At 41.1% G+C, this 13223-nt stretch overlaps 1 protein-coding gene across 1 annotated transcript in view; it reads right to left on the bottom strand.

Moving 5' to 3' along the window:
* Positions 1 to 13003, bottom strand: part of Prkacb (protein kinase cAMP-activated catalytic subunit beta) — a 99420-nt gene extending 86417 nt beyond the window's left edge. Inside the window, exon 1 of the mRNA XM_028876854.2 lies at positions 12427 to 13003. Coding sequence (XP_028732687.2) covers positions 12427 to 12988 — 562 coding nt within the window. The 5' untranslated portion in view covers positions 12989 to 13003. The remainder of the gene's footprint in view (positions 1 to 12426) is intronic.
* Positions 13004 to 13223: the final 220 nt, after the last annotated feature.

The raw sequence follows: 13223 nt of genomic DNA on the forward strand, positions 1-13223 counted from the left end.
TGTGTCCTCATCCCAATGGCTCTCAGCTGAACTGCTGCTTAAAAGCCTGAATGCTTAACCAGCCACATGTTTAACCAGCCAAATACTACTAGTTTCTGGTCCTCACGCCTTATATACCTTTCTGCTTTCTACCATCACTCACTAGGATTAAAGGCTCACTTTCTGGGATTAAAGGCGTGAGTCACCATGCCTGGCGGTTTCCAATGTGGCCTTGAACTCACAGAGATCCCAGATGGATTTCTGCCTCTGGAATGCTAGGATTAAAGGCGTGTGCTATCACTGCATGACTAGTGGCTTTTCTGTTCTCTGACCCCAAATAAGTTTATTAAGGTACAAAATATTTTGGGGAACACAATACCACCACAAGCAGTAGTACAGATGGGTGATGGATGCCTAAAATGAAGGGGTTTTCAAAAGGCAACAATTGTTCTAATCCAGTATCTACCTACCTCCCTAAGACCAATTTTCTTCTCCCAATTCAAGTGTTGTTAATTTGGGGTCTGGTGAGATGGCTTAGTGGTTAAGAGTTTGTACGAGTTAGGTTTCTAGCATCCATTTCAAGACTGCCTGTAACTCCAGTTCAGAGGGATCTGACATTTTTTGGGTATCACAGGCACACACACACCTTTAAAAGAAGTGATATGGCTTTGATACATTAAACTGTTCTGTATCAAAGAAAGGCAATCACATCAGGTAAAGTAGCTATTATCCCCAAATGGTCAATGTAGTAGAGTACCCCCCAATGGGGGTGGGGGGTAACAGGTGGGAGTTATAAACATTTCCAAAATAGAATTTAATTTAAAAGTTGTATGTACATGGGTGTTTCGCATGCATGAATGTCTGTGCACCATAGGCATGCCTCATGCCTGTGGAGGCTAGATGAGGATGACAGACCCTCTGGAAATGGAGTTATAAATGTTTCTAAGACAGCATGTGGGTGCTAGGAATTGAACTCAAGTACTCCGCAAGAGCACAAGTGCTCTTAACCACTGAGCAATCTCTCCAGTCCCTGAATTTCATATTTCTATTACCCATTAAACCATGCATGATTTTAGTTTTCACCATAACATGAGCTAACAACCCTAGCACACCCTGGAGTCAAAACACTAAACAGGCTCTCCGCTTCCTGTATGGATGAAATTGCCATCAGCCATTTTTCTGGACCTCCAACCATACCATTCCTTTCCCACCATGATGGACTCCATCCCTCAGGAACCTTAGGCACAGCTGCTAGCCTCATCACCCATGCACTCCCAGAGTTTAATGAAATGTGAAGTAGTCAATGTCTAGCTCCTACTTAATCATGACAATCTCCCCCTGAAAAGGGCACACATGCCTAGTATAACATGGGTCAGTTAACACCCATGAAGATAGAGGGAAAATGCAGAGCAGGCTTGGATGACAGAGCATAGTGATGTGTGCGATCTCAGAGTTTTACCTCTATAAAACAAAACCTCCTTTAAGTTTGATCACTTACAGAAGGAAGCAAGTGAGCAAGCCAGAGGATGTAGATGGGGCCATGATTCTCAGACAGGATTTGTGACAGTGCTTTAAGAGCCATGTGAAAGATTTACATCAATGGCTCCTCTACTAATTATTCTAAAATGAACAGGATGCAGACTACTAGAGCAGCGACTAAAAGCCACAAGTTTCAGCATAAAGCTTCTTACTTTTATGGTCAGAGTGGAAGTTCATCACTTATACTATCTACAGCTCTGGTAGCTGGATTCTGGTTCTATATGATGAAGATGGCAATTTTAGTCATATAGAGGTATGGGATTCAATAAGTGATTTTAATGAAGTCCAAACTACCAAGGAGCTTTTTAAAATCAGAGTGCAGAAAGCTGACTATGTAGGTATCTCCAGTATGTAAAAGAAGAGAATTCAACATGGTATGATCATACAATGAGTAAGTGACTTCTAAACAATGAGTGACAGTTTCCTAGTTAACGAAATTAACAGGTCTATGTTTCCTAGAACTCAGCTGCCTTCCACTTGAGTCCACGTGCTTGCTGATGCTGTGCCCACCCCCTTCTCCACAGCAGCCTTCTGCAGGCTGTTTCCACCAACGAAAAGGAATCATGTGGTACATCCACTATAAAGAAGCTCTTCTTTCAATGCCTTTGTTGATGCAAGTAAGGGTGATGTCCTGCTTCCTGCTGGCACTGAGGATTATGTCCATGTAAGAATTCAACAGAGAAACATCAGGAAGACCTCGATACTGACCAAGGAATTGATGATGATTACAATAAAAAGAAACTAGTGAAGGCGTTTAAGAGGAAATTTGCCTGCAATGGTACTGTGATTGAGCATCTCCAGAAATGTAAATCAACTTTGGGGTTACCAGATTAAGAACATATGTCAGCTCCTGATAGATTGGGCAGGCTAAGAATGCCCAGCTGGATGTACACGGGTTTCACGTGCCTGTAGCACTCTGATGCTTAAGTGAGGATTTTCCTGTAATGAGTAAATCTTCCCTTCTGTCACTTGCCATGGGTTTAAAACTCTCACAGCTTGTGTAATGTAACCATTTGGAGTCTACTTTTAACATGGGCTAGTCTATCATGCAATAAACTGAAGAGAGCCATTTAAAGAAAAGTTAACATCTTTTAGTGTTGTAGGATAGATACTGTTGAAACTACAGTGAAGTCTTGACTTTGTGTTTGTTCTCTGCCTTGTAATTTTGTTATCACTGTATGTGATAAATACGTGTAAATATTAAAAAAAATCTGCTACATGTAATGTTAAACCAATCTATTAAGTCATTTTATTATCTAGAAAGTTTCCTGGCCATGAAGTTCTGTAACTGTTTTGTACACAGCATCTGTTTAGCACTTTTTAGCACTTCTGGCACTTCCGTGGCTTTTACTGATCCCTTAGCTGCTAAAGGAGACTACACTACAAACTAGTTTGTGTAGAGGATGACACTCCTCCTTCTCCTTCTGACTGCTGTGAGCATTGACAGCAGCAGCTTTCAACCTGTAGGTCCAGACCATGTTGGGGGTAGCATACCAGGTATCCTGCATATCAGATATTTACATTACGATTCCTCACAGAAGCAAATACAGTTATGAAGTAGCAATGAAATTTTATGGTTGGGGGTCACCACAACATGAGGAACTGTATTAAAGGATCACAGCATTAGGAAGGTTGAGAACCGTTGATTTATAGTATCCCATAACTGCAGTTTTCAGATATTTGGATTAGGACTTTTTGGGATGCACAGTAAGTTTCCTGGAAATTCCATGGCAGCAGCTTTTGTGGGGACTTGTTTTTAAGTCCAGAGGCTTGAACTACATCCCTTGCACATGGATATTTGCTTACTTTCATTCTCTCGCTGTCTCTTCCCATCTAGTTCTACTATAGTTACAGATGGTGGCAGTTTCAGAAGACTTTTGCCCATTTGTGTTTCTATTCAATATTCAAAATATGGTGTAGATAATGCAGACGTTGAAGGGATGGGTATCTGTGCGTTAATGCTCTCTGGTAGGGTTGCTCTATAAGCAGATGGATCAAACAGCTATGCACTCACAAAGCTGAAATGAACCAAAGTGAAAAGGAGGACTCCTGGGCAGTGTCTTTCGATCATAACACGGTAATTTAATGGATGCTAGTGCTTTCTTCTAAACTGGCTGTAAAACTCATTCTAAATTACTCTTCCTCCATCAACCTGCCTGTCACAGGCTCACATGCAACTATGTTATAGCAACCTTCCCAAGTATATTGGTAGGTATGTGTGTAATCTCAGAATGTACAGGTAGCATGGTATGACCTATAACAACCCGGTAATGATGGCTTCATTTACACTGCTTACACTTCTATAATAGGCCTCAGGGAAGGTCAAGTTTTTGTTGTTGCTGCTGTTGTTTTAAGTAATGTCTTTCCATGTGCCCTCAAATACAAATCAAAACAGAATGGAGTCTTGCTTCAGCTTTGCTTTTGCTCAGCAATCCAGTTAATTAGTTTGCTTGTAAGGGAAAGCTGTGTAAGTCTTTTTATTTAAAATAAAATAGATTTGTATTTAAAAGCATACTTACTGACAGATACTGTCTATGTCCCACAGATCACATTGTCCAGTAAAGAAAACAACTGGGAAAACAAGGTAGCTGGAGTGCTACAGAACTCAACAGACATCTGTAGACTACTCAGGAATTCTGCACTCTTCCTATATAAATTTCCAGGCTTCATTTCTGCCCTAGTACCAATGCCAGGCCCGTGTGTCCTACACCTTACCATAAACAGTTGTGAACAAGAATCAAGTCTCACTTTTTTGGGCATCTATGCTTTGCACAGTGCCTGGTATGAAACAGACAGTAAGAACTGACTGAGAATGATCAAAGGGCTGAATGAATGACAGATATATGAGTATTTTTTGTCGAAGTCTGAGTTGCAGGGTAATTTATCTCAGAACTACAGCTGAAGATGCAACATAATCTCCCCTATGAACACACATGACGCCTGATCTACAGGGAAGCTGAACTGGTATTCGAGGAGCTACATTACCAGCAGAGACAGCCCCTGTAAAGGAGCTATGGACTACCTGGACTAGCACACTCTTTCAAATCTGTGGCTTACACAGTCTCCTGCTCCTCTCTGGGCACCTACTAAAAAATAACGACAAATTTGACAAAGTGAGACCATAAAATAGTCAAACCTCAAACACTGTCTTAATTTTTAAGGATGAAATCTACATAGAAAAGACAGGTTTGCTGAACAGTACTCCACTGTGTATATGTACCACATTTTTTTTAATCCACTCTTCAGTTGAGGGGCATTTAGATTGTTTCCAGGTTCTGTCTATTATAAATAATGCTGCTATGAACATAGTTGAACATTCCTTGGGTATATGCCCAGGAGTGGTATAGCTGGGTCTTGAGGAAGACTGATTCCCAATTTTCTGAGAAACTGCCATACTGATTTCCAAAGTGGCTGTACAAGTTTGCACTCTCATCAACAGTGGAGGAGGGTTCCCCTTGCTCCACATCCTCTCCAACAGAAGCTGTCTTCAATGTTTTTGATCTTAGCCATTCTGACAGGTGTAAAATATTATCTCAGAATCATTTTGATTTGCATTTCCCTGATGACTAAGGATGTTGAGCAATTCCTTAAATGTCTTTTGGCCATTAGAGATTCTTCTGTTGAGAATTCTTTGTTTAGCTCTGTAGCCCATTTTTTAATTGGACTGTTAGGTATTTTGATGTCTAGTTTCTTGAGTTCTTTATATATTTTGGAGATCAGCCCTCTGCCAGATGTGGGGTTGGTGGAGATCTTTTACCATTCTGTAGGCTGTCATTTTGTCTTATTGACTGTGTCCTTTGCCCTACAAGAGAGTCTCAGTTTTAAGAGGTCCCATTTACTAATTGTTGCTCTCAGTATTTATGCTATTGGTGGTATATTTAGGAAGTGATCTCCTGTGCTAATGCTTTCAAGACTACTTCCTACTTTCTCTTCTCTCAGGTTTAGTGTAACGTGATTTATGTTGAGGTCTTTGATCCACTTGGACTTGAGTTTTGTGCACGGTAATAGAGATGGATCTATTTGCAATCTTCTCCATGTTGACATCCAATTATGCCAGCACCATCTGTTGAAGAACCTTTCTTTTTTTCCATTGTACAGTTTTGGCTTTTTTGTCAAAAACATATGTTCATAGGTGTGTGGATTAATGTCAAGGTCTTCAATTCAATTCCATTGGTCCACATGTCAGTTTTTATGCTAGTACCAAGCTGTTTTTATTACTATAGCTCTATAGTAGAGCTTGAAGTCAGGGATCATGATGCCTCCAGAGGTTGCTTTATTGTACAGGATTCTTTTAGCTATCCTGAGTTTTTTTTGTTTTTCCAGCCAAACTACTGCAAACGCATGAAATGCAGACCAATAGATGAGGATCCCCCATGGTATTAGACTAGGCCCTCTCGATAGGCGAGACAGATGTTTAGCTTGAACTGTTTAGAGGACCGCCAAGGCAGTGGGATCAGGACTGTCCCTGATGCATGAACTGCTTTTTTGGAGCCTAGTGCCTATGGTGGGCCACTTTGCGCAGCCTCGGTGCAGGGAGAATGGGCCTGGACCTGCCTCAACTGGTTGTACCAGGCTCTGCTGACTCTCCATGGGAGACCTTGCCTTGAAGGAGGTAGGAATGGAAGGTGGGCTGTGGGGGAAAGCTGGGAGGGGTAGGAGGAAGGAGGAGAGGGGATCTGTGATTGGTAGGTAACATGAATAGAAAAATCTCTTAATAATAAAAAAATGAAAAAGAAAAGTCAGGTTTACCATAAACTTTCAGACTGAAATTCAACAAATGCCTTAAAAGAAAACAAAAATTTCAGAAGTCACCAAAAGAATCAGCATGTGAATCTGGAAATGACCATAAAGTGTGACATTCCTAGCTTGCTGTAACAAGCCCAGTAAGACATGGCATCTATATTGGATTTCTAAGGCAGAACTCATTTCAACTAAGCTAGTGCAGTAAATTCAACTGGTGCTTTTCTGTTTTTAAAAGAATCCCAAATCTAACTCCCAAAACCATTTGCTTAAACACAGAACAATCAATCTAATTTATGACAAAATACTGTCTTTCATAAAGCAACTCATTGCCTGAACCCCATACACTAAAACACACTACAGGACACTGGAGCTAAATGACCAAGTCAAGGCCAACGATTTATTTTGAAAACCCACATTGTATCACACCTCTCTCCCTCCTTGACTTCAAAGTCTATAACAGTTGTTTTTAGGCTCCCATTCTGAGTCTTCCCATGAGGGGCCTCTGCCCTATCTTCAGTTCTTTCCTTAGACAACCTCTATCACCAAGCCCATACATAAACTACCATTTAGTTATAACAATTTACTTCCTAAGCTTGACATTATGCTCTTCCTCTCCTTTGAATTTCCCCTATAATCCCTCTGGTGGATGTTTCTCATTTTCAGTATCCCACTATAGGTCCATCTCTTTGAAAGTCTTTTTTGAATCTCATCTACCTCATCCCAGTGGAAGAGACCATTCCTTCTCTTGGCTCCCCTACTAATCTTTTATGAAATAATATTGTTATTGCTTTATGTCTTTCTTTTTGAGAATAGAACCAAGCCTTTTACTTACAGTCTCACATACACTTTAACACATATTGGCTCACCTCTGTGTACTGAATAAATGAATGGAAGGATAAGGGAAAGTATTATATACAGGGCTTTATGTCTGTGTTCAGGTTTCTCATGATATGAGGCAGGCTAGCCTGTAATTCATGATTCTCCTGCCCCAGTCTATCTATTACTGTATTACAGGTGTGTGCCACCACTTCTGTTGGAGGAATGTACATGAATGTGATATGTATGTGAGTATGGCTACACATATAAAGATCAAAGGAAAACCTCAGCTGTTAGTCTTCAGCAACCTTGTTGGACCTAGAGTCTCTATTGTTTGCAGCAGAGTGCACCAGATAAGCTGAAGCTTCCAGGGTTTTTCCTGTCTTGCCCCCCTCCCCTCTCACCATAAAGAACTGCAATTATACTACTGTGCCTGGCTTCCCATGAGGTCTGGGGATGTGAACTCAGGTCCTCATGCTTGCTTGACTAAACATTTCATCCGCTGAGCTGACTCTCCAGCCCTAGAAAAAGTATGTTTTTAAAGAAAGATTAAGTGCTGTAAATAATACAGTACTGATATACATATATTTATCTTCTATAAATTCTATATTTTTCTATTTAAAATAAGTTTTCAATGAAATTTATGATATATTTACCTGAGGAAATTTGGCCACAAATCTATGCTAGCATTTATTAGTCTCTGCCTATGTTCTTAATCATATAAATTATAATAATTACTTTATTTTGTTAATTAAGTATCAGAATTAACTGTGGTTAACTTGTAACTGCCTGTGAGGATCTTAACAGCTACTCTGGCTTACCTACACTCTTCTCCAGGGCTGCCTCTGCCTCTGCCTCTTCGCGATGGCTGACTTTTCTAAGCTGGCTTTCATGCTTCCCAATTATCCTGCTGCCAGCAAAGGCAACAACAATCTATGTCCTGTATGAGGAGCCTTCACAGAACAGGAAAAATGATTCCCAAACAGGAGGTAGTGTTGAACAGTAATCCATGCAAAATTAAAAATCAAGAACTAAATGAGATGATATGTGTTATCAATCAAAACTGAGTTCAATATTTTGACTTTTTCTTCAACCCCAAGACTATTCCCAAATACCTCTGACAATATACTGAGAATCTGCTTCTAATTATTCTTTAAAAATTGATCTGATAAATAAAAAATTCTAAGACATAAGCAAAATACAAGAGAACACTAAATTCATTTCTTGTCAACATTTGATCCTAGACAAATTTTTCAACTTAAGTATACTTTCTTATATTCATTACTAAGTACCAACAAAAGGAATTTCAAGGAATTTCATGAGTATATACAAATTACTAAACCCTATTATGTTCACCAACTTTATAAATTGTTACTTAGAAGAAATGTTGACAGTTTTGAGGAAAACATAAGTCTAGAATTTTGTTCCTCTAAATACACTCATGATTACCAAATTACCAAATTAGAGAAAGAAGGGATAGCATTTTTATTATATGTAAAGACAGCTCTCTGTCAAAAGCATGGCCTGTCAATACACCAAACACCAACTAGATAGGTACAAGGTAAAATCTCAGTTCTTCAGAGGCAGCAGCTGCATTTTAAGTTCTCAGTAGCTACATCTGGGTAGAAACCACTTCACTTAGCATTGTAAGTGGAGAGCATGCCTATCATTATAGGAGCTGGATTAGATAGAACTATTTGAAATCATAGTAAGATGCAAAATTCTAAACACATTAATAATACCAATGTAACTTCAAATGACTTTTTGGCTTGCTACCTAACAGGAATGTAAGGTACACATTTAGAAATGAGTAATAAACAAACATACAGCAATGATCTAAGGGTATAAAGTTATATATGGTTAATTCAGAATTTTTACCACATGGCAAATGAAATACCTGCAAGGTAATTTAGCCCTTCATTTTACAGATGATGACATGAGTCCAGAGAATGGGGCAGGGAAGATCATCTCTCTTATTTCAGACAGTGAGAAGATCCAAATAAAGTCATTATTGAAAGCAGCCACAATGTGATGTAACTGATAAATTGAAACAAAGTGTGAGCTGTTCTGTGGGTCCTGAACTTCACTTTGCACTGGATACTCAGATTGCTCAGCATAACCCCTTGGGATCAAGGTTCTGAGATCAGCTTGCCTAAGTTCAAATGTCACTCCTTTATCAGCTACTATGCAGCCTTAAACAAGTTATACATCACTTCTTTATGCAATTTTGAAAATGACAAAATACTGAACCACTCCATAGGATTTGAAAAGATATGTATGACAGTGCAAAGCACCTAGAGAAATAGACACTCACTAGTTCTCAAAAAATGTTAGGAAGTTTGCATTTGCTGAACCTCTTCCTTTAATGACTTTCTTTGATCAATTTCTATTGACTTTCAAGGTCTTTTTTCTCTTCTTCTTTCTTTTGAGGCAAAGTCTCACAATGGCACTACTGCTCACCTAAACTTTCTACGCCTCCCAGATTAAAAGAAACACCTCCCAGATTAAAAGAAAAGCATGTGTGGTTTTGTAATGTTAAGGCTATGTGAGTAATATACTTAATTCAAATTAAAACAGTCTTGAATTACAAGGACTGAAAACATCTCTGAGACTCTAGGCCTTGTTTCTAAACGTTTATGGTTCTGTGTATTAATGGATGTTTAAATAACTACACTCAAATTCTGAAAGACATTTATTTCAAGAGTAATTTTAAAATCACATAGGAGAAATATATAATGGCAAAAGTTGTTCTTTGAAACACCCCAATTCCCTGAGGAACTCAAATTAATTTATCTGTAGAAGTTGTAGAGATCAGAATGGAGTCCTTTAATTTTGTGAGTATAGGGGGAAGATTTTAATGAGTGCAACACAGGCCCCCAGACCAACACAAACAAGCAAACAAACAAAAAAGCCAACAAAACGAAACACCAAAATAATCCCTTCTCATTTATCTTTATGCCCAGCTTCATTCTTTGGGAGTATTTTTAGAACTAAGCTCTAGAATTACCTGTCTGTGGGAGGCTTATTCCTCATCAAACTGAAAATCTTACCTTCATATCTTTAATTAGCTCTTCAAATCAAATACTTCCCTACTGATAATTTTCTGAGTTCTAATTTTACTTTCAGAATGTTAGTGCTTACATTTTACCTTTCAGCTGACACTAGATAGTAAAATTTTAATGTTTTATGCACAGGGTCCAAAACTAAACTCCAAACACCTGGTAAATATTCTGAAAGAAGATGGATTAATTATTTAGGGATGCAGGATGTAGTCAGAGCATCAGAGCTGTGCTTTACTGTTAATAACAGGACCATAACCCTACCTTCCTCAAGGTCTAGCACTTGAGCCTTAAGACGGGAAGAATGCATAGACTGAACTCTTAAGATCATGTATATTTCTAAAAGTTTATTCTGTGTATCAAGAGAAATTTAAATAATTACATTCAAATTTTGAGCCACAGAATTGTAAGAGTAATTCATTTGAAAAATACACAGAACAGTGAGGTACATAATGATCAGACATGTTCTGTCATTAAGCTTTAAAACGTAACACAATTTCTTCGCTACACAAGAACACCAACACACATCAGCTAATGTTGCTCCAAAGGAAACCACAAAAGCCAATCCACAAGTCTCATATGATCTTCCTATGAGATAATATTTGCTATCTTAGTTTGACACTCCACATTTTTTTCAAACTAGTATAATGATCTTTAGTTTCTATAAACTTACACAAGATTTTGTCATAGCTACCAGTTTAAATTAACACTGTCTAGGGGAAAACTGGTTTGGAAGCTGAATAGCAGAAATGTATAGACAACAGGAGAGAGCACTACCATTAAAAAGACAAGAACCGTATAAGCACTTGCTAAGCAAATCATTGGGCTGATTCAACTATCAAGCACATTTTCATAACACAATTATACACATTGTACAAAAGATAAATAGGGAAATAGCAATGTCAAGTGGGTATAAAACTTTGTCATCATCCTTTGTGAATCAGTACAATTAGGCACTACATTTGCACAATTAATAAAGAACATGGAAGTCCTACTTCTACATTGGCTTTTCAAAGTCTCCGTGTCACATGTACACTAACAGTTTGTACACTGTTCATGTAACTTTTCTGGAACAAACCTTATTGATGAAATATAAACCATAAAATCTGACTTTGTTTTTTACATTACACGAAACGAATAGCTAGACCCTCTTCAGTCAATTCAATTCTGCTTTATTCATATAGACCAAAAGCTGCTTGCTTCAAGATAATTATAAGGTTAGCTTCATTCTTCTGTTATAAACACAGACACAATGGAAGATATTATTTACATAAACATGAACTAATTGTCAGGCTTACTTCAAGTGCTGAGACGCCATTTACCTATGGCAATGTAACAAACAGCAAGTACCTTTAATTATTCTGAATTATAAAATCGAATTGAACCCTATAATGGCACACAATTTTTCCTTCACAACCTATTACACTATACATATATATATATGTGTGTGTGTGTGTGTGTGTGTGTGTGTGTGTGTTTATATATAAAACCATATTGCCAAACAGAAATTCAATTTCCACAATCTTTTTCTTGAGATTTGTTGTAAAGTATTAAATGCTTGCATTGAATGCTTGCTCTCAAAAGAAACCAACCAACCCTGTCTGGAAGCATTTCAACTCCGAAAGACCTTTAAGTTTTCCAGGCACCCTGACACATTCCTTCCTGGATGTCTAGAGTAAAAGCAAACCTAACTTTTTTTTTTCTCAAATGAATAAAGTTGCTGCTTGTGTTTATGGCTGTCAGCTCCAATCAACAGGATTTAAGAAAGATCCTTCAACATCGAGAGTTAACATCACCTTTGGAGACCTACACCAGCACTCACCTTGTGGTAAGATTGGGATGGATCCAGGAGATGGAGGAAAAAGAGCCAACTCAACCCAAAAGCACTACCTGTAGCTCCCTAAAAGAGGGCAGGGTGTTGGGGGCGCTGGGAGAAGGGAGAAAGAGCCAAAGGGTGCGATCACAAAAGGGACTTCTTTCCAAGGACCATATTTGGGGAAGCGTTCCAGACCGCGGCAGTTCTCCACGCTCTAGTAAGAAAGGGAATCACTGGGACCGCTCTGTCCGCCCTCCCTCTTTCCAGTGAGCCCCGGCGCTTGGCCCTCACCCCCAGGCCTTAGTGGGGGAGGGGACAGAGAAGAAGGCGGCCGGTCTCCGGGGCCCCTGGAACTGCTAGGGGCGCCGCTGCGAGGCCTGGCCGGTGCCTCGAGGCCTTGGAGGACTCTGGCCCGGGGCGCTGCACCGCAGCCCATCCGGCGGGAACCCAGCCCCGGTCTTCAACTCCACTCACCGCTCTCCACCTCGCTGCCTTTCTTGGCGATCGCGGTGTTCCCCATGACCCGGGAGACGGCAAGCAGGGGTGACGGAGGGGAGGGGACCGGGGCCGTCCCGCCGCCCCGCAGTCTGCAGCAGCTCCCGCTTCTGTTCGGCTCCCACAGACCCTGGAGCACGGCGGCAGGGTGCACGGAGCAGCCGGGTGTCGGGAAGAGAGCGGCGGAGAGCTCGCCGGCAGCGACAGAGACTGTGGCGGCGGCGGCGGCGCGCAGACACTCCCCCTTCCCGAGCCCGCCCTCCAGGCGCGCCCCCGGCACCGCGCGTCCTCGGCAGCCGCACACTCGCAGCGCGACCTCGAGCCCGGCGCCTCTTCGCGGGCCGGCGGGCGCGCCGGAAGTGACGTCGGCGCGAGCCCACCCACCCTCCGGCGGGCCCGAGTCCCTCTCTGCTCGGCTGCTGCGGTGACCGATCGATCTCCGCGGTTGCTTGACTTGAGCTCCGAGGCCAATCCCGAGGTAGCGGGGAGACATGGAAACCGTTAGCTTGGAAGAACCGCGAATCCTTCCTCGGCGTGGCATCCGGTGCCCTAGAGCCGGGCGGGGGGCACAGAGCCCGGGCTCGACCTGCTCCTGCTTCCGGGTGGCATGGGTTCCGCACGAGAGAGCTTCTTCTAGGTAGCAGGAGGAACCTGCATGCGCCCCTCTGCGTCCTGCAGACCCTGCTGATCTCAGGTCAGCATCAGCTCCCAACTGTCACTGGAGCTTCTTCCTTCGCTCTTAAAGCTATTCTCCCAGCACACCAGGTCCACTTACT

The sequence above is a fragment of the Peromyscus leucopus genome, chromosome 6, assembly GCF_004664715.2.
Source record: "Peromyscus leucopus breed LL Stock chromosome 6, UCI_PerLeu_2.1, whole genome shotgun sequence".
Lineage (NCBI taxonomy): Eukaryota > Metazoa > Chordata > Mammalia > Rodentia > Cricetidae > Peromyscus > Peromyscus leucopus.